The following is a 22,646-nucleotide window of genomic DNA, read 5'->3' on the forward strand; positions in this document are numbered from 1 at the left end:
TGTTAGTTATTAGTAAAACGGCAGCGTATCTAAATCATGGCGGAATCATTTTGTGCGTTAGGCTCATACGAGTTTAATGACGGGACAAACTGACAACTGTGGGATACCACACCCGTTCACAAAACAATCTCTCCGAGCAAAGCAGAAGCAACTCACAGAACGTACTTACCCGTACAGGGCCGTGGTAAGAAGTGCAACACACCGAATATTACCAACACAAAAACTGTGCGCTTCATTTTCTCCTGTTGGAATTTCTGTCTAAAAACGTCATCATGACGTCACAGGCGTTTGTTTTGGTTGGTGTCTGTCTCGGACACACTAATAGGCTTTACGCATCGGAAACACTAGTCTCAGCCAGCCCCGACTGACCGGCTAAAGGGGGGGCTCACAGTCACACACAGTAGTCCAGGCATCTTAGCCACTTTAGTGAAGGGAACGTTGAAGTGACAATGACTAGGTTTAAAATGTCTCTTATCAGAAAGTTCAACCTCAGTCCTTTGATGTTTATTAATCACATTTTCATATAAAGTTGGCGCTTCATATGGAAAAGTGGCTTTGAAATTGACCCTAATCCTTCTTTGGGCTCTGTAAATGTCGTTTGGGGCTATGGTTGTAAAACGGTATCTACTGGTCACCCCAATGTATCAACTGAAAACTCTTTCTGCACCAGAACACGCAGAAAGGATTGTATCTGCCTGATGTCTGATGCTTTTCAAAATCCCCAACCACTAACACCTTCAAAACGGACATTAACTGACACTGTTGTTTTTCCCTATATAATCCTTACTATTTTTCCGAGACGTCGTCGTGTTGTGTATTTAGCTTGCCACAACCTCATACATGGTCCTAAAAGTTAAAGTTGAAGAAAATACTAAAGATAAATGAACAAGCAGACGCAGTGTCATTCGCACCGTGAATCCCCCCATGGGAACATACTAAAGTCTGGTTCCAAATAGGCTCAATTTCCTTCTATTTCTTTGTATTTCTGCCTCGTAGGTAAATGTTATTTTTGTGTGACAGTTCTGATGGTTTTCAAAGGGCTAATTCTTTGCTTTTCGACATATGCCCAACTGAAAACGCTTTAGCAACTCATGTGCACATGACAACCATCTAAATAGACTACATGTTCGCAGAAAACACAATACTGATTATAGAGGGAAAAATAACGGCTCTTTTTAAAAGCACGTTTAGTAGTGAAGTACTTTTAGGATTGTTTGGAATTTTTTACCAGCAGACACCCTTTCACTGCTGAGTGTCTTAGTATTGTAAGATGTGTGATTTGAATTTTGGTTTAGAGGTGCCTTTGGTTTGAACACCCCTACCGAGGCAGAAATACAAAGAAATAGAAGGAAATTAAGCCTATTTGGAACCAGACTTTAGTATGTTCCCATGGGGGGATTCACGGTGCGAATGACACTGCGTCAGCTTGTTCCTTTATCTTTAGTATTTTCTTCAACTTTAACTTTTAGGACCATGTATGAGGTTGTGGCAAGCTAAATACACAACACGACGACGTCTCGGAAAAATAGTAAGGATTATATAGGGAAAAACAACAGTGTCAGTTAATGTCCGTTTTGAAGGTGTTAGTGGTTGGGGATTTTGAAAAGCATCAGACATCAGGCAGATACAATCCTTTCTGCGTGTTCTGGTGGAGTAGGCTGCACCAGGCGGAGAGATGACGCTACTTCCGTTGCAGGAGTGGAGAAAGTGGTGTGTGCGGAGCGGAGAAAGTGGTGTGTGCGGAGCGGAGCAAGGAATAGGACACGTTTCTATTTTTTGGCTCCGGTGCAGCGGTGCAGCCAATCAGCGCACTCATCACTTTCTCCGGAAATAGTAGTGTGACACTAGGTGGCATCCCAAATAACGACGGCCGCCTTTTTCAAAAGAACTTTTTCATGGATTTTACACAAGAATGCCGAAACGGAAAGATAGAATGTGGTTTCCGCTAGATTTCAAGTCACGCTTTTCATTTTTCCGAGGAAGCCAACAGCTGAGTGTGAAGAAACGCTGCTGTTCAACTTCGAAATCTCCAGTCGCAGACGACCTTCGCTTTCGCAGTACAGTCAATGCAGGTGCAATGTTACTCATTTCGGTCAGCTCGTTTTCGTATGTTTTTGCATTAAGATCATGTACAATGATTGGAATCAAAGGAGGAATGACTTCGGTATGCAAATGCGTTGGTTTGGCCGAAATCAATACAGCAGTAATTAAAGTGTAACTAAACAAGCAAAAAGGAAAAACATCGTTAAGCAACCTTTACACTTTGATATGAAAAAGGGCCTCATATACTGTCGAACTGCGAAAAAAAAAAAAATTCTCTCACTCGGACACTGTTTGACGGACATGTGAAGTGCGCGCCAGGAACGACAATCTTCTTAGTTTACCTGATTAATGCCCTTAATGTTTGGTTCTGGTACTTTCAGTTCCGGCTGTTGTCATCAATCTACCAAAATAAAAGATCAAACGGAGTTTTCGATTTTTATTTCATGGTTCAGAAAAATATTGCTTATTTTCTGAAGTCAACCGTTTCAGCGAATCTTTCTTTGATTCTTAAAAGTCATTTCAGATTTTTGAAAAATAGTTAACGGTTAGTTACTAATTACCAATATATCGTAAACAAACATATCGATAGGTTTTGGTAAGAAGACACAAGTGCGATGAATGTGGTACCAGTATTTGTGTGGTAAGTAAGGATGCATTTCTTTGCTCTAAGCACATTTACAAGTCAATGCACATTTAATCTGTTTAGCAACATAAACGAAAGCATGGTACAGTGCCGCTTGTTTGTGGTCTATCTTTTCGCGGCAGATGCGTAACAATTAGGGCCGGTCTCAGTTGGAAAAAGCTTTTTAACGAATCATTACTGTAGCCTACTTGAAACCATCATCTGTTTCTGAATTTGTCATCAGTTATGATTGAGCAGTCTCATAGGAATCGTCCATAAAATGTTAAACCGAAAAAGGGCAGACGATTCTGAATCACACAGGTTGCTGTACAAAATCAGATCTAAAACGATATTTTGAACTGCGACGTCTGCGTAAATGCCCTGTAACAAAATACCTTGTCCTGGTCATGTGTATACACATCAGCTTCTATTGGGAAGATCAGTATTTTATATTAATCACAAATACAAGATTAGAAATAGTTCTGAAGATCGCCTTTGATTTCAGTTTCAGCGGCAAACTAGCAGATCTGTCCAAACCGGCATCGTTTCATGGTTGAAACTTGAATAATCCCAAATAGATCTGAGTGGGGGTAAGTTTTATAGTATTTCATTTTTTTACGGCAGTTTTATTTAAAGATAGTGTAGAGGATGTCTCTGGTGAAGACTACAGTTATATGAATTTTTTGTTGTAATATTAAAATGATTGTTCTTTATTTACACAATTGAATAATTTGTATTTATTTGTTTGCAGATGACGGCATACTATACTGAGTGCTCCAAGAACATACGCCTGCTGGCATTTTGTGTCTTTTCTGAAGACGTCGAGGCAAGCAGAAGTCACGGTCCTGGCCACACACACACAATGACATGAACAAGAAATGATATTTTTTCATGGGCATATCCAGTATTAAAACTTTATTACCACCATGCAAACGCAACGATCAGAATTTAGAGAAGGTCATCGGTCACACACACACACACTGGGCGGATCCGGAGGGGGGTTCCAGGGTTTCCGGACCACTTAGGAGCCGGTCTTTGTATTCTAAGTGACGATTTTGGAAAGAAGTTGGCTAATTAGTTTGCTCAGGTTGCGCCAGATCGATCAATTGTCCTTGTTGTGATTCAAATTTTTCTTCTTAATATACTTACTTTTTTGGAAGGTGTATTAGGGGATGTTTCTTGGCTCAGATTGATCCATTTTCCTTGTTTTTTATCAACATTTGTCGGACCCCCCCCCCCCCCCCCCCCCCCCCGCCCAAGGAGGTTGAACGCTTTGCGTCTTCAACTAAACGCTTCGCGTCGTCAAATTGTCCCTAAAAGAAATTTGGAAACTCCCCCTTAAAAATGATGTGATCCGCCCCTGCACACACACAAACACACACAAATAGAGAAGTAATAAATGGATACAGTTTTTCTTTATTTAAATTACAATCAGATGTGGTCGTAGAACAGGCACTGTAAACAAAACCTAGCATGATATACCACTTGTGTGATGTTTCGGTCAATATCTTTATTTTCCTTTCAGAAATACATTGGCGTTTTGAATGTCAAGGGAAGTGATACAAATGCTGCAGCGGGCTATCAAGAACGCGAAGGCAAACAAGGTAAATACCTACTTCTGACATTAGTTTACTTATTAACTCTTTCTATACTGGCCATTATCTCCCCAGTCTCTCCCCATGGGTTTGCAAAAAAATTCTCAAAAATAAACAAAACAAGATGCAGCCTTCAAACTTATAGGTTTTATTGTGAATATATTGCTAAAACATATGCCAAAGTTTGGTTTCATTGTTGTGAAAAAAAAATATGATGTCCAGAATTTATGGGTATATTTTACGCAATTAGAAAAAGGGGGTATGTATTTTGACTTAGAAGCATTTTTTCTTATGAAGGCTCTGTTTGCTTGTATGAAGATTGTGCTTACACAAAAACATAACAAATACCAACTGATTTTCCATTTGGTGGTCATGTAAGCATTGTGAACATGTCCGAAAAATCTGATCACAGTTCACACACCATGTGGTCGACATGCAGACCTGAACGGCCAGCGTATGGTGGCAGAGTTGGAAAATAGGAAAAGTCTTGATGCCAATCCTTCATCAAAAACCGTAGAAAATCGTCATTGTAATAAGTTTGCTTTATTCTAAATCAAACGACTAGGATAGATGACAGACACAACGACAAACACATTCAATTCTATGTAAAACATACACAATGCTCACGTTAACAAGCTGGCCATAACAATGTGCCCATCGTGCATGAAGTGTGGCTTTGGTTGGATCAGTAGCCGTGCTTTGTCTGCGATACTAAACATGAAATTGTGTTAAAGCGACGATTTAGCAATGTTGTTGTTGCTGCTGCTGCTGTCTGTTCTTGTCACGACATCTCGTTTTTTCCCTCCTGATTCTGAGAAGAAGCTGTTTAATTGTGATATCAGGCCTAGGAACCCCTGATTTTCACTTGGAGCATTCTCGGCAAAGAAACTTAACGTATGTTAAGAAAAATGAGTGTACTCCACACTTTGTCTTTTGTTGTTCATTGTCGTTGCATGTCTACCGTTCCACAGCCACCTACTATAGCTGATGGGGTCTATGTCGACCAAAAGAATGGGATTCACTGTAGGTCGAGTTCCTGTAGGTGGATTCTCTGTATACCTAAGACTTTAAAATTGGCAATCTTGTATACAGGGAATACCACAGGGTGTAGTTCCTGTAGCGTTTTGCTAATATCAATGAAAGTCACGTGATGCTTAGCGACATCGTTAGAATTTGATGTTTTTCGATCTTTTTTTGATATTTCTTAGAAATTCGAGTATGGTTTGCAAGTTTTATTGAAAAACTGCACCCTGTGGGATTCCCTGTATACTAGATTGCCAATTTTAAAGTCTTAGGTATACAGGGAATCCACCTACAGGAACTCGACCAACAGAGAATCCCACTCTTTTGGTCGACATAGACCCCATCAGCCCTACTATAAGTGCAAGTGTTAAATGACGTATTTCCACAAAAGACTGCTTGCAGAGAATCATGTGATGCCAATGACAGGTAAGGACATGTGGTAATACATACTACGTTTTGGAACCAGGGGAAATGCAGCACAAATTATTTATCAACCAAATGGATTGACTTGTGCACCACGACAAAAGTTTTCTTTGATCCATAAAAGGTCTTTTGCCAGAAAAATTGCTCTGAACATCAAGTACCCTGCAAGTTGTCACACATTTACATTATTGAAATAAAAAGAAAACACACCAGTAACCAGGTTAGGTACGTTAATATCTATAATCAATATCTCGGCACGTTACTGCCTTCTTCGGGATGGTAAGCTGAACATTATTGAACAAAATAATCGGTTTAGATTGTATACTTTGATTCCTGAACGAAGAAGCAGAGGTACTGCATACAACTAGGACTGTAATATCAGCTTTTGCCTGAAACACACACACATACACTTGTAAAATTAATGCAATGTCATTGTATGAAGCCAGAACAATCACTAACTTACATAGTTGGTCACACAATTACCCATCACTGAACAATAAATCAAAGTCGGGTGGATTCAATGACTAAAGCAGTAAAGGCTTTGAAAAAACCCTCATCACAAAACATCCCCCCCCCCCCCCCAAAAAAAAAAAAAAAAAAAACCATAAATGAAATAAAACAGGTTGTGTATATAGCGCAGTAAACACCATGCAGCTACAAGCAAAGATTTGACAGTGATTATCCTTGTTTTATATAGCACACATTTTCTAGTTTTAATCTCTCTCTCTCTCTCTCTCTCTCTCTCTCTCTCTCTCTCTCTCTCTCTCTCTCTCTCTCTCTCTCTCTCTCTCTCTCTCTCTCTCTCTCTCTCTCTCTCTCTCTCTGGAAAGTAATTTATTGACCTGTGGTTATTTGCGTTTGTATACACATTGGTGATTCGTAAACTATGTTGAAAGAGATTGTCAAACAATATTATATGGGGTGTCTTAACAAAAATGTATATATCAACAAAATCTGTCATTATTATCAGGCACACGGTTTTAACAAAGCTATGTCACGGAATGCAACTTAAGTGGCTTAAAAAGTCGTGTTTTTGTGTGTGCAGGATATTCGCTAGGACAGGACCTCAAGCTGAACCAGCACAACAGCGATGCATTCTTCCACGGCTTCCACAAAAGTCTTTCACCTATAGCGGGCATTGCATACAGATAGTCCAAAGAGGGTTAGGGTTACCCTAAGCCTCCTTTTTAAAAAATTCTTTAGACCAATTATCCCTCTGTTCCCATGTTAAACATGGAATAATTCTGGACAAATGCGAGGACGTTAGCTTTTTTTTACTTTATTTTTTTAATCATTTTACTTATCATTAAAACTTGTTTAGATTTCGATTCGTAAACCATTTACAGTAATCCTTTGTTTTTTTAATTTTGTTCATCTTACCACAGTCACTTCGTTGTTTAGATTTATCCTTAAATTTGTTACCATTATGCAAGAAAAATGTAGAATAAAACCAGGAGAGCTTTTGGTAGAAGATATTTCCTGTGTCAAAAGTTAATGCTTATTCTGATTGATGGGTGCTCCAAACTAAGTTATTTTGACTGCCTTATTCGAATTCATTTCCAAGACAGGGCTGAGAAGTGGAGAAGCTTAGGAGAATATCGTAAAAATTGTCTGGGTGTTTATGCAAAACTTTCGAATACGTCAGATTTTACTTTAGAGATTTTAAATACTGTTAACTGACAGAAATGCTATAACTTCTACACCAATTGACTGGATAACTTCATATTCAGCATACTTAAACTTGATTTTATGCATGTGCAGTTCACAAAGTGGCAAATTTGTAGGTTAAATTATCTAACTTTTGCATCACCAATGACACCAACGCTTTTGTGTCTGAGGATTGCCCTGAACCTAGCTGTAACTGCATGCTTTCTTCAGGTCATCGATAGCCTGGGGGTTGAAGGGGATGTTTTTAAATACTCAGACATTCAAAATAATCAAAAAGGTAAAAGCCTGAAGGGTTTAAATTAGGTAAAAATGGCTACCGCTCAATGTCAAAACTCGTTCTGTTTAGTCGACCCCCGAATTTGGAGAAAAAAATTAAAATTGCACAAAAGTCAGACCATTCAATTTACAAAATTGCCACTTACTGGAAAGGCAGAACATAAACTGAAGTTAATGAATACCATATATAAAATAATTGGTTCAACAGATGCAGAAGTAATTTGCATGGTTGTGGGTGTCCTTTTTAGGGGGGTCAACCCTGTAGAAGAGACAATTTTCTTTAATTATCAATCCGTAATATATTGTTTGTTATGCATTCAAGATTAACATTGACAAATACTTCAAGACTCCTTATTGATCTTAAGAAATGTTGTGGTTTTTTTTGTTACTGACTGATTCACTTTCTATTCACTTTACTCTACATAAGTCACGACAAGAAAAGCAAGGGAGGTAATTTCTTCGGAAGAGGTAATTCTCTCCCCTCAGAACGATTGTTGTAGTTTGTTTGATTTTGTTCCCTTCTAATAAGTATTATTTAAAATAGATCTTTACATCTTGATGTGAAAGGCGCAGTACCCCCCTCCCCCCAGGATGTTAAATTCTAGGTTGTGTCCATGTAAAATCCTGATCCTAGTCAAGATCCGAGTTAGTTTTTCATGCAACTGTGCCTCTTTATGCCACTCAATTAGACATACTTTGCAATCCATAATTGCACGAAAACAGGAAATACGTTGTTGTCGTGTTTTTAATATTACATAATGAAATAAAAAATGTCACAACTGGTTTCGTGTTGGGCTTTCTCTCTCTGTCTGAATCTCATAATTACTTCCTTCTGAGGCCTGAAATGTGTGGCAGGCATTGTTCAGCTTACATTTATTGTTACAATTTTTGTGGATATGTTATTAAGTGTGTCTGTGTTTCTATCATTCGTTATCAGTGTAGTTAAAAAAAAAAGCACACGTCAAAGTAATTTACCCTTCATCATTATCAAAACATGCAGATACAGGTAATAAATATTTGTGATACTTTAAACAAATACAATGTTTGTTTGTTGCGTTTTTTTCTTTTTTTCAGAGCAAACACACATCGTATTTGTTCAAACGTGTATATTCTGCACTTTCTAATACCCTGCATGGATCTCCAAATCAAGAATAATGAAAAGTCGTCTAATAGCCCTGCAGCACTCACACGAACATGATAGAGGCTTGCATGCATGCACCCAGGCTCGCTGTCTTCGGCTAAAAGAGCTTACCGTTGGATCTGTCTTGTCCACTTGCTCCTGTCGCATAGATCTGCAATGTGCAACATCATCTTTGATTAATAAGTCTGAGGCACAGACAAACACACACGCGCGCACATTTGCGAGAGAATGCACGTCAGTCTATTCAATCAAACAGTATAAAAACATACCACAGACGTGGTGGTGGAAACTGGACATTCGCCGTATAACAAAATCAAGAGATTCATTTGTGTGTGTATGTTTAATCAAAAGTTCATCTTGCGCACATTCAGTCTGTATTGTAACAGGACCCATCCCGTAAAAACTTCGAACAGATCTATTAAATTCTGAAATCCTTGACAAGTTTTTTTTCCAATCATCTGTATCTGACCGAAGTAAAAAAATAAAAAAATCAGCCAGTACACGCATCTACTCCCTTACACGACAATACATATGTGGCAAAAAAAAGGAATCGAGAGGGGGGGGGGGGGGGGGGGGGAAGGAATAAATTAGATCCAGAAATAATTCCACTTCATCATTCCAAAATTCAAGTGTGAAGTGATCAGATACTGTGGTAAAGATACGTGCTTAGTATCACAACTGAAAATACAAGCCCTAGGGTTTTAAATCAAGGAAACAATTAAAGTTAAGGAAAGATCAACAGAAATGTCGAGAACATATAAAATATTGTACTTACAATCCGTTTCAGCATGCTTTTCGAATAATAATCTCCCAGTCAGCCTCGTGCTTACGACTTCGACAGGATGTTGCCTCTCACGCTGAGCCAGTACATTTGGAGTGAATTCAAAGGCCAGAGATGCAGTACAAGCACATTAGTTAGATCCAATTCATTTACATTGCTACCTTGCCCAATTTATGGCTATTTCTGTTGGTAACATCACACATGTGGCAAGCAGTGCTTGTTGCCGACTCTGCTGGGACAGGCAGCAGACGATTTTATTTAGGAACCAAATTCTGATTGGTTAAAACATAAAACCGGAACTCAAGGTACCACTTGTTCTTTGGAAGTATCAAATCAAGAACAGATAAGCAGGTAAATCTGAAATGGGTTCAACACTTTTAAAAAATCGTAGTAAATCAGAAAACACAGTAAACGTTGGAAAAATCGTCCAGTATCGCTTCTACGGGTCTATACTTGGACAAAACATAAAGCAACTCAGTAAAGCTGACACTTCAAAATGTCTGTTTAGTTACACTTTAAAGGTCCTCGTCTACATTTTCTCACAGAAATTGAGATTTGACCACTATAATGTTTAATCCATTCACTAACACTTTCAAAAAAACACCCCCCTCCGATCAGAAAGGACGGAGCAAGTGTAGCCGTTTGAAAATTCATTGATGTATTCCATTGTAGTAGGATATCCTTATTTGGAACATAATCGTAGTAGGATATCCTTATTTGGAACATAATGTAAACCGGAAGTTTTCAAAGTGCTTAACCACCCAGAATTCCTAGCGGTGAGCAGCCGCTGCCTTGACGAAAGTTCTCTGGTAAGTTCTTTTTATCAATTATGCAATACATTCTTGTCGTATAAGACTTTTAAGTGGCTGCAAACAAGGCTTCATAATGCACCAAAACAGTTTCAAGCAATGTGTTTGCTCTGTTCACGTACTGTGTTCGTCATTCGTAGATATCAAATCTTAGCCGAGTTGACGCATTTCAGGGAACCTCTCAAAAGTCAGTTTTACGCTTACAGCATTGCACATTACGGTACTTTATGTTTGATGGCGGTTTACAAAGAGGCTCTGCTTAATGATTCGGTTCAGGAATTAAGGAGTCATCATAAAAATAAAGCAAAAGCATAGGTCTAACACTAACTCAATGTTTCGAGAGGCACAGTTCCGACACAGTGACACACGTACACTGACAATGAAATCTAAAACGCTTGCAATCGATCTAAATTTGTATTTCTGCACACACAAAATATTTCGACTACAAAATAAGGATCGGAATCAAAAACAATTGTATTTTCCAACAAGAGTCCTTGATTTGTGTGCTTTCATTTTTAATGAGTTTACGTAGACTAGTCTTGTACCCGCAACACCGATGTCAGAATCGCCATTGATTTTCCTGCAAGACTAACAACTACAGATCTAAATGAATCAGTTGAATCGGAGATCTAGATTCTCCGGTCGAATCTTAGAATGCAGCTGGTTTTTATTTTTGTATTTCTTATGTCTATGTGTGTGCCGTATGTGTGTAAAATGTACGTGTTTGTTTGTATGTATAAAATGTGCGTGCGTATGTCTGTGGATGTGTGTGTGTGTGCGTCTGTGTGTGTGCATGTGTGTGTGTACGTACGTGCATGCGCGCGTGCGTGCGTGTGTGTGACATTCACGTAGTAGTACGAGTGATTGTGTGAATCGGAGTATCTGTACGTGTTTGTTTTCTTATACCTGATCATGTTTTAGACGATTCATGTATGCAGTTATAGTTCTTAAAAATGCCAAACGTGTAACTCATTATACATTTGCCCCTTATGGCATAAATAAACTAATACTGCACTGTATTGCATGGTAGGTATAAGCCACGTATTTTATTCACTTATGATTCATGTCCGTCAAGTATAACCGTTTGTCCATTTCTTAGACTGTCTTTTAACACTTTTGTTTTGTTGTTTCTTTTTTTTCTGTAAAAGCTGTCCATTTCGATACTCAGGTCGAACACAGTACGATCTCATGTCTCAACTCTGAGCTAAGCATCGTCTCCACCGGTCAGAAGAGGCAGGGCAGGGCAGGGCCAGCAGGTGCGGCAGTGTTACATTGTTTGTCAGCGCAATCGGGGACACAGAGAGTCCGCATGCGGACAGCTACTCAAGAAGCTGCCGCCAAGAGTTATCGGGAAGAAAGATCCAGTCTCTTAGTCTTACAGTGAGTTTGTGTAGTTACAAATGTAATGGTTTGAAGATTTCTTCTCTCTGTTATTGCTTGAGTGCTTATGTTAATCTCAGTTATTCAAGTATGGGCTGTATATTGTAAATGCGTGTGTGTGTGTGTGTGTGTGTGTGTGTGTGTGTGTGTGTGTGTGTGTGTGTGTGCATATGAGAGAGAGAGAGAGAGAGAGAGAGAGAGAGAGAGAGAGAGAGAGAGAGAGGTAACACACTATACTTCCGTTTGCTGTTTAAAAGGATACTTACAAAATCGACAATCCCATCAATCAGTCGAGACACAATTTATTAACAAAAGAATTTTAATTATATACCAACTTATTTAATGCATACACTCTTACATATGTATACATCTGAATGCATAAAGCACACACACAAACATGTACAAAGTAACCCCCCCCCCCCCCCCCCAAAAAAAAAAAAAAATGCTGATAACTCATGAATTACTTCTACAACTTACTTCAAATTTGGTGTACATTGGCCTGAGATATGGGATGATAATTCCACAAAGTTTCATGAATGCCGTTCAAGTGCGCATGGCTTATAATTATATCTACATGCCACTTGTTTCATAATACTACATCTATTAAAACATAAAATGGATACAAATTTGAATGCATTACATTATTTCATGACAATAGGACTTTTAACTGTGTTGGTCAGAACATGATTAACGAGATGACCGCGGGGGAGCTGGTCCTGTCCATTGCTGAGCGGCTCCCATCCCCGGTTTTGGGCATGGCCTGCAACCTTAACAGAGGATCCTTCCCAGAGGAGCCTACTTCAAGTGCAGCCACATGTCCTTCCAGGTGTGTTTGTCACCACTACCAATATAGGGGAAGGGAGGTTGATAACCACCCGTCAAAGACCTGTAATTACAAAAATAGTACTTAAAAATCTGAAACACTTTCAAAAATGTTAGCACACTGCTGTTAATCGCCATACGTTATACATGACTCGACTATGATGTGCCGTAATTATGCATTTAAATTATGATGAAAAAACAACAACCTGAAAAGTGATGGGCGTGTCCGGATAGGGCGGATAATCGTTATATGAAATCTTTAGAAATGTGTCCTGTTTCAGTTATTAATCTTTAAATGTTATAACAACATCCTGGAAATCCAGTAGAAATGGCCCAGTCAGGCTGATTTTTTGGCAACTACAGGGTGACCTAAAAAAAAATGCAACCCTCAAAAATGCTAATAACTTCTACATCTGTTGACCGAATCACTTTATATTTGGGGGACATAAACTTCAGCCTATCCATGACCCTTCCACATCTTGGCAACTTTTTTTGAAATAGCACAAAAGTCTGACCATTTGATCTACAAAATTGGCCCTTTGTGAAAGTGTCACGGTAGCTGAAGTTTATGTCCCCCAAATATAATGTGATTCGGTCAACAGATGTAGAAGTTATTAGCATTTTTGAGGGTTGCATTTTTGGGGGGTCACCCTGTCACCCAGTCTTCTTCAAAATGGAAAAACAACACTGCTAGGCACAACAGCTGAACCAAATCAATTTGTGTGGGCAAAAAATGAGTTGTTCTTCAATTTGAGATAATAAAACAACAAACAGGGTCACTCTTGCTCACACAATCAAATCTGCATCCAAATCAGTATGTGTTGTTCACATGGACGCTATGGCAGGCTGAGCGGTGTAGGTGTCAATACTCTCAGCAGGCATAAAAGGCAGTTTTTGAAGCCATTTTAGCGGGTAATAAGACAAAGAATGGTACATTTGAGTAACTCGCAAACGCATTGCCTTCAAACTTTCGGAGATTTGTGTTAACACATGTCGTAAAGTACACACGAAATCTCAAGTCATGTGAGGTATTAGTTCTGCTGTTATGCGACATCCCAGAAAGAGTTTTAAAAATAAGGATCTACCCTGTCCGATTGAACAGAAAAAAAATTAGAATTAGCATGCATTTAGAAAAATGAAAGCTTCAATTTACCCTTAAATTTAATACAGTTTCACCTATGGCTGTTCAAAGCGCACTTGTTTAAACGCACACACACATTTTTGGAAAATGCTTTTTCAAGAGCCATTGATCAGTTAAGCGTGTCGGCAGTAATATGCGTAGGCCGACATTTGCGCTCAGCGCTCTGAATGAGTCAACTTTAAAAAAACTACTTTCGCGTTGAAATCCTCATACCACCCATGTCTGATAAAATATGTACATGGAATTTGAGTATGTGGCGCATCTGTCATTGTTCTTGAAGATTTCAACAAATAAAATTTGTTCAATGATTCAGCAAAAACCTATCGTCAATTTAAGAACTGTTTCTGACATGACAAATAACAGCAGACCTAATGTCTCAAATTACTTGAAATTCCGAAAGTACTTTACAACATGTGTTAGCACAACTTTCCGAAAGTTTGAAGGCAATGCGTTAGCGAGTTACTCAAATGTACCATTTTTTGTCTCATTACCCGCTAAAACGTCTTCAAAAACTGCCTTTTATGCCTGCTGAGAGGATTGACACCTACACCGCTCAGCATGCCATAGCGTCCATGTTAGACAAGATATGTGAACAAAACTTACTGATTTGAATGCAAATTTGATTGTTTTGTCTAAGAACATGCTAAACATGTTTTGTTTTAGCAGTTCTGATTTGTTGTCAATTTTAACGCGAGAACCTTCATTTTGCGAATTTGATTTGGGGGTGTGTGTGTGTTGTAGGTTTCACTGTATCGACAATACGTCATGTAAACTCAATCTGTTTTCTGAATAAGTTAGGGGCATAAAAGGCCTTTCCAGTCATATAATTGGTTTTACGATAAACGGCCTCATCATAAAGATCTGCCCTCAAACGCACCTGTAAAGGTTTTTTTTATGACGAGTAGTGTAGAACAATCACCATCTTACACATCTGATCGCAAGATTATGCATTCCCGAAAAATTCTGCTATGTCTCCGGCGCATCAGTATCTGTCCGAAGGGTTTGAAAACAAATAATTACAACACACACACACCCCTCCCAACCTCCACCACCACCCAAGAAAAAAAAAGAAGAAAAGAATAAATACATTGATAAATACAAGAATGAAAGAATTAATTTACTTTTTTTTTCAATTGTTTTTTATAACAAATCTATTGCTTCTAGGTCATCATTATCAGGCCGATGATTAAACCAAAGCTTAGTCACGGAAATGCATATATGGACTAAAAATGACGTGTTTTTTTCTTGCAGGACAATGGCTTGGACATAACTTCATCCTGAATCGGCAGAGCAGCGATGTATTCTTATATGGATGCCATGGACGTCTTCCACCTAGCGGGCACACAGATGGTTCACAAATCTACCCACTTGTATATTGCATACCTACCCCCTCACTCTTAACCATTGCTCCTTCAGTTCTGTAGTAAAACATAACATAAAGCGATCATTTCTGAAAATATTGCAAGACATTAGCTTCTTTACTTCTGCAGCTGCATCAAAACACACACACACACACACACACACACACACACACACACTTAATACCGATGCCACATTTCAAGTAATCGGGCTGCAGGTATATTTGTCTTCTAAAGTCCACAATCAGAATGGCAGGAGCTATTGGAAAAAAGGTTTTCTTTTTTACATTTTACGGTAATTACATTTTTGTCTTTGATCTTCAGGCTTCCATAACAGTTCTCTAAATGTATTGAGAATACGCCTGAAACGTTACATGAACCAAAACAACAACAACCGAAAAACAAACGCTGTGCATAGGGAACACAAATATCAATGATCTTTCTTTATTTGGTGTTTAACGTCGTTTTCAACCACGAAGGTTATATCGCGACGGGATATCAATGATAATTTAGCAGGGAGTATCAGCCGGGACATTATTTATTATTCTGAATAGATCAACATTCATATATGCATCAAGTGTACTAATTGATCCTGCTAAATAGTTGTATTTGTTTGTGACTGATGCACTTTTGATTCACTTTGCACATGTATCACGTAAGAAAAATCAAGGGAGGTAATTTTGCTCGGATTAGATGGTTCCCTCCCCTGATAACAAAAGCACACAAATTAATTTTCCCCCCCTTCTCGTATGTGTTATTCAAACGTTTTGATGGTTTTTGTTGAATATTGATGTGAAAGGTTCAGTCCTTCCCGAGTAAACTATTCGATTTACAGTCTCAGAACAGACCAGGCCTGAAAAGACCATCGCTAAACACATCAACTAATCAGCCTGGGTGCAGTTTGTGATTTTTTTTTTTTATTGACTGATTTGTGAACGAACACAAGCAGGAATCTGTGATGATAACACATCAAAATAAATTATCACTTTGCGCATGAAGCAGCCAGGTTGTCGAATCTAAGTCTTTGTTCATGTACAATCTTGTCTAAATCTGAGATGGTGAGCCAAAAGTTTTCATGGGAACGACTGTGCCTTTCTGTGTCTCTCAATTTTTACACCACTTGCTACTCATGATTGCATGACACTAAGAACAGGCAAGATGTGGATATCGTGGTTTTAATGATACATTCGGATATACAAATGGTTACCGTTGTTTTCTTAGATACGTGTGATCTCTCTTTTTCCCCTGGTCCTTTCTTTTTGATGTTATTTAGCCTGAAGTTTGTTGCAACTATTGGTCCGCTTGCATTTGTTGTTATAGTAATTGTGGATATGCTATTTAATTTGTCTGTGTTGCCTAATTATGTTGTCAGCTTGATGAATAAAGGCTATGAGAAAAAAAAATGTTACCCTTCACCATCAGCAAAATATGCAGCTAGCTGCATATACTAAATATTTCTGATACCTTGACCAAATACGATGTTTATTTTTGTGTGTTCTCGTTTTTTCAGAGCGAACACACACACACACACACACACACACACACACACACACACACACACACACACACAGTCTCTCTCTCTCTCTCTCTCTCTCTCTCTCTCTCTCTCCCTCTCTCTCTCTCTCTCTCTCTCCCACACACACACACACGTACACGTATACACACACACAGTTTCAATGTTAAAAACTTGAAACACGTATCCCTGTAGCATCGATGAAGGTTGTATGCAGGAACATCATAAAAGCTTGCTTACAAACGGACTCGCTGTCTTCGAATAAAACAGCTTTCGAATAAAATAGCTTACCGTTGGATCTTTGCTCAAACTGCGGCTTTCTTGTCCACATTCCTGGCGCACAGATCTGCAATTAATGTGCAACGTTACTGTTGAATACACACAATTTATGTTGAAGTCACAGGGCACAGACAGACATATCCTCCCCCCCCCCCCCCTTACACACACACGCGCGCGCGACTGCGTGAAGATGCACGTCACCTTATCATTTAATCACACAATGTAAAATACTAAAAACGTGGTGGTTAAAACTGAATAGTATCATGAATCTCTGAAGAGAATTTTTTTTCTCCAACAGTCGTTCGTGTAACTGTAAGGCACACGCAGACGGAATGTAGCTGAAGCCATACCGTAAAAACTAAGAACAGATCTATAGATTCTAAAACAAATGTGACATTTTAGTTCTATTCATCTGGATGAGCTTGATCTGTCCGAAGTAGAATCGGCCTCTGAAAATGCAACTCCCCTCCCCCCCTCCCTTTCCCACGACACACACCACGACACGACACTAGCTGAGAAAAGGAAAACGTGTGGAGGAATACATAATGTAAAAACCAGATCTAAAAGTAAGCCCGGTTTACGATTTCAAACCTCCTTTGAGTATGAAATGTTCGGACGCGCCCTTTCAGCCTACAGTGAAATAGTAATGTACACGTACAAGCTTTGTTTCAGAACTGTGAAACGTAATAACTAGGTTTGAAAATTGAATTCAAATATACAAGTAAAGTTAATGGAAGATCAAAGTAAAGGTTGGGTGTAATGTCAAAAAGTATACTTACATTCCGTTTCAGCATGCTCTTCCACAGGAAAAACTCCCAGGGCTTTGTCCTGCTTGCGATTTTGCCAAAAGTACTTTGAACACACCCCCGACGTAACTTTCAATGAGCATCATAGTGTTTTTGCCACTTGCCGGTTGAATTTGGCGCCTAATTCCAACTTCGCTGCATCTCAGGGTTGTTTCTGGTCCCCCAAATGTACACATTCAGACCTATGCCGCCCTGATCGATCACAATTTTGCTTTTTACGTAACTGGCGCAAGATGGCAGACATCTTTGGACCGTAAATGACTCTTTGCGCATGCGCCGCTAATAATTTGATTGGTCGATATTTTTAGGTAAAGCACATGGTCTCAGAAAACAGAAAAGTAAACATTGGAAGCGTGAGTCACGCTCCCAAAAAATAAAAACTTTGTTCACATATAAAAAAAATTCTGTAACTTTTTGCCCCATGGTTCATTCATCATCTGAAATAACTTTTTAGCGAAATCTAACCATAAGATTATTGGAAAAAAGTCAAAATGTAGACGACCACCTTTAAGCTAGGTTCTTTCTCGTCAGTTTGTTTTTTTGCGACTGAAGTTTGTCTTCTGAATGTAGAAAAAACAATCGCAGGGACAGATCTATCTGCTTCATTGACTGACAGATTGTCATAGAATTTCCAACGTAAAATGACTCGTTTGCAGACTCTCTAATTAGATCCATCGAGTGTTTGTGTTCTTAGATCCATTGGCTATGCAGGCTTTTTGCGATCATAACATTGTTTGGGTTTGTGCTGGTGCAATCTGCAGATCAGAGGAGATTGACCGCAGGGTGACGCAGTGTCAGTGATCAATGCAACTTGTGTTCGACACTCAATATTGCCTTCTACCAAACTCAAGGGCAAAACAAAAGGTACATGCTTGTGAATTCATATTATGTAATGTCTGTGAAGATTAACACCGTTTTTAGCTCTAGTCTGAGTGATCATGCTTATTAATTCAAGTTACATACGATACATACTCCGCCCCAGCACCACCCTCACCCCGTAGCACAGCTATTCAGATACTACAGTCCAACAACCAACCCTCTAAAAGCCCCCCCCCCCCTCCCCCACTCTCAGTGCAACATCTGTTGCTATCTGCACCTTTGTGTGGTAATGGGGAACTCTTGCTCAAATAGTTTCAGAACTGTTGATATTATAAGAGTTTTATTTACCAATGGTTCTCCCATCCCTCCTTCATATTACACCGACACTCTCTATGCCCACCCTCCACCCCCTTCCCCCATCCCTTCCCTCTACAGGCACGTCTACTACAGTCTCAGACGATGCCAACAATGATCCGGGTAAATTTCCCCTCACACACACACACATACACACACATACACACACACACACACACACACACACACACACACACACACACACACACACACAAACACAAACACACACGCACATGCACATGCTCAATCTCTCTATGTCTCTCTGTTTAATTAACATATTTGGATCACTAACTCTTCACTGAGATAAGTAAGATTAGTGAATGTTGCTGCTGATTCTGTTGTTCTTACTGTTCTTCCTCCCTGCATAATCTTTTTATATTTAGTCAAGTTTTGACTAAATATTTTAACATCGAGGGGGAATCAAAACGAGGGTCGTGGTGTATGTGTGTCTGTGCGTGTGTGTGTGTGTGTGTGTAGAGCGATTCAGACTAAACTACTCGACCGATCTTTATGAAATTTGACATGAGAGTTCCTGGGTATGAAATCCCCGAACGTTTTTTGACTCACATGCGAAGCAAAAGTGAGTCTATGTACTCACCCGAGTCGTCCGTCCGTCCGTCCGTCCGTCCGTCCGGACGTCCGTCCGGCCGTCCGGAAAACTTTAACGTTGGATATTTCTTGGACACTATTCAGTCTATTAGTACCAAATTTGGCAAGATGGTGTATGATGACAAGGCCCCAAAAAACATACATAGCATCTTGACCTTGCTTCAAGGTCAAGGTCGCAGGGGCCATAAATGTTGTCTAAAAAACAGCTATTTTTCACATTTTTCTCTGAAGTTTTTGAGATTGAATACCTCACCTATATATGATATATAGGGCAAAGTAAGCCCCATCTTTTGATACCAGTTTGGTTTACCTTGCTTCAAGGTCAAGGTCACAGGAGCTCTTCAAAGTTGGATTGTATACATATTTTGAAGTGACCTTGACCCTGAACTATGGAAGATAACTGTTTCAAACTTAAAAATTATGTGGGGCACATGTTATGCTTTCATCATGAGACACATTTGGTCACATATGATCAAGGTCAAGGTCTCTTTGACCCTTATGAAATGTGACCAAAATAAGGTAGTGAACCACTAAAAGTGACCATATCTCATGGTAGAAAGAGCCAATAAGCACCATTGTACTTCCTATGTCTTGAATTAACAGCTTTGTGTTGCATGACCTTGGATGACCTTGACCTTGGGTCAAGGTCACATGTATTTTGGTAGGAAAAATGTGTAAAGCAGTTCTTAGTGTATGATGTCATTGCTAGGTTTAGGTCAAGCATGTGAGTCGTATGGGCTTTGCCCTTCTTGTTTCATTTTTTTGATAAATGTCTTTGATGACGTCATATCCGGCTTTTCGTGAAAGTTGAGGCGGCACTGTCACGCCCTCATTTTTCAACCAAATTGGTTGAAATTTTGGTCAAGTAATCTTCGACGAAGCCCGGACTTCGGTATTGCATTTCAGCTTGGTGGCTTAAAAATTAATTAATGACTTTGGTCATTAAAAATCTGAAAATTGTAAAAAAAAATAAAATTTATAAAACGATCCAAATTTACGTTTATCTTATTCTCCATCATTTGCTGATTCCAAAAACATATAAATATGTTATATTCGGATTAAAAACAAGCTCTGAAAATTAAATATATAAAAATTATTATCAAAATTAAATTTTCGAAATCAATTTAAAAACACTTTCATCTTATTCCTTGTCGGTTCCTGATTCCAAAAACATATAGATATGATATGTTTGGATTAAAAACACGCTCAGAAAGTTAAAACAAAGAGAGGTACAGAAACGCGTGCTATCCTTCTTAGCGCAACTACTACCCTGCTCTTCTTGTCAATTTCACTGCCTTTGCCATGAGCGGTGGACTGACGATGCTACGAGTATACGGTCTTGCTGAAAAATGGCATTGCGTTCAGTTTCATTCTGTGAGTTCGACAGCTACTTGACTAAATATTGTATTTTCGCCTTACGCGACTTGTTTCTCCTTAAACAGGTTTTTATATTTAGTCAAGTTTTGACTAAATATTTTAACATCGAGGGGGAATCGAAACGAGGGTCGTGGTGTATGTGCGTGTGTGCGTGCGTGTGTGCGTGTGTGTGTGTGTGTGTGTGTGTGTGTGTGTGTAGAGCGATTCAGACTAAACTACTGGACCGATCTTTATGAAATTTGACATGAGAGTTCCTGGGTATGAAATCCCCGAACGTTTTTTTCATTTTTTTGATAAATGTCTTTGATGACGTCATATCCGGCTTTTCGTGAAAGTTGAGGCGGCACTGTCACGCCCTCATTTTTCAACCAAATTGGTTGAAATTTTGGTCAAGTAATGTTCGACGAAGCCCGGACTTCGGTATTGCATTTCAGCTTGGTGGCTTAAAAATTAATTAATGACTTTGGTCATTAAAAATCTGAAAATTGTAAAAAAAAAATAAAAATTTATAAAACGATCCAAATTTACGTTTATCTTATTCTCCATTATTTGCTGATTCCAAAAACATATAAATATGTTATATTCGGATTAAAAACAAGCTCTGAAAATTAAATATATAAAACTTATTATCAAATTTTTTTTTTCGAAATCAATTTAAAAACACTTTCATCTTATTCCTTGTCGGTTCCTGATTCCAAAAATATATAGATATGATATGTTTGGATTAAAAACACGCTCAGAAAGTTAAAACAAAGAGAGGTACAGAAAAGCGTGCTATCCTTCTCAGCGCAACGAATACCCCGCTCTTCTTGTCAATTCCACGTGCACTGCCTTTGCCACGGGCGGTGGAGTGACGATGCTACGAGTATACGGTCTTGCTGCGTTGCGTTCAGTTTCATTCTGTGAGTTCGACAGCTACTTGACTAAATATTGTATTTTCGCCTTACGCGACTTGTTATTTATTACTACAGTGCGTCTATGGAGTGTACATCAGAGATGTGATGGGACCAAAAGCATTCCAAAATGAAACAGGTAACTTTTTAAACTGGTCTTCATTTGGTTTATTGAGAAGTTGGTTCACATGATACATTTCAGAGTCGTCCTTTTAAATTCGTTAAATATTGCACCAGTCACTACATCTACAGATGACCATGCTGATTAGTTTCAAACTGTGTACATAGCCAGCTTATCCCCACCCGTACTTCCCTCAGTTCCCAAACTACCCTTCTACAGCCTCCACCCTTCCGATCTCCCCAAACTCATTTGATCACTGACATGACACTGATCTTTATTTTATGATTAAATGTTCTTTGAGTAAAATCATTTAGACTGTTGGTGCTGCTAATGTTGTTGTGACTATTCTTCCTCTGTGTATTCTTTCTTAATCTTTTCTTCAGATTGCAGTTCTCCCATGCACCACATCGTCTATCAATGGAGTCCAAATTTACGTTCATCTTATTCTCCATCATATTCTGATTCCAAAAACATATAAATATGTTATATTTGGATTAAAAACAAGCTCTGAAAATTAAATATATAAAAATTATTATCAAAATTAAATTTTCGAAATCAATTTAAAAACACTTTCATCTTATTCCTTGTCGGTTCCTGATTCCAAAAACATATTGATATGATATGTTTGGATTAAAAACACGCTCAGAAAGTTAAAACAAAGAGAGGTACAGAAAAGCGTGCTATCCTTCTTAGCGCAACTACTACCCCGCTCTTCTTGTCAATTTCACTGCCTTTGCCATGAGCGGTGGACTGACGATGCTACGAGTATACGGTCTTGCTGAAAAATGGCATT

General features: G+C 38.8%; 1 protein-coding gene and 2 long non-coding RNA genes across 6 annotated transcripts in view; 1 reads left to right on the forward strand and 2 right to left on the reverse strand.

Moving 5' to 3' along the window:
* LOC138949331 (uncharacterized) overlaps window positions 1-265 on the reverse strand; it is a 617,348-nt gene extending 617,083 nt beyond the window's left edge. For 2 of the 3 annotated variants that reach the window (XM_070321117.1, XM_070321115.1), the window contains exon 1: window positions 170-262. In XM_070321117.1, coding sequence (XP_070177218.1) covers window positions 170-236 — 67 coding nt within the window. In that variant the 5' untranslated portion in view covers window positions 237-262. Of the gene's footprint in view, window positions 1-169 lie in introns of all 3 variants that reach the window. The other variant, XM_070321116.1, reaches the window with a different exon arrangement.
* An 11,782-nt stretch (window positions 266-12,047) lies between these two features.
* LOC138949345 (uncharacterized) lies at window positions 12,048-18,185 on the reverse strand. Of its 2 annotated transcripts, XR_011450245.1 has the most exons (4): window positions 17,654-18,185; window positions 16,887-16,941; window positions 14,602-14,713; window positions 12,048-12,647 (listed from the first exon to the last, which is right to left on the reverse strand). It is a non-coding gene; the product is annotated as an uncharacterized lncRNA (long non-coding RNA). The 2 variants fall into 2 exon arrangements; XR_011450244.1 differs by lacking the exon at window positions 14,602-14,713.
* Window positions 18,186-18,317: 132 nt separating this feature from the next.
* LOC138949347 (uncharacterized) lies at window positions 18,318-22,280 on the forward strand. Its single transcript, XR_011450246.1, has 3 exons — window positions 18,318-18,544; window positions 21,811-21,871; window positions 22,237-22,280. It is a non-coding gene; the product is annotated as an uncharacterized lncRNA (long non-coding RNA).
* Window positions 22,281-22,646: the final 366 nt, after the last annotated feature.

Source organism: Littorina saxatilis, linkage group LG15, assembly GCF_037325665.1.
Source record: "Littorina saxatilis isolate snail1 linkage group LG15, US_GU_Lsax_2.0, whole genome shotgun sequence".
In the NCBI taxonomy this organism is placed as follows: Eukaryota; Metazoa; Mollusca; class Gastropoda; order Littorinimorpha; family Littorinidae; genus Littorina; species Littorina saxatilis.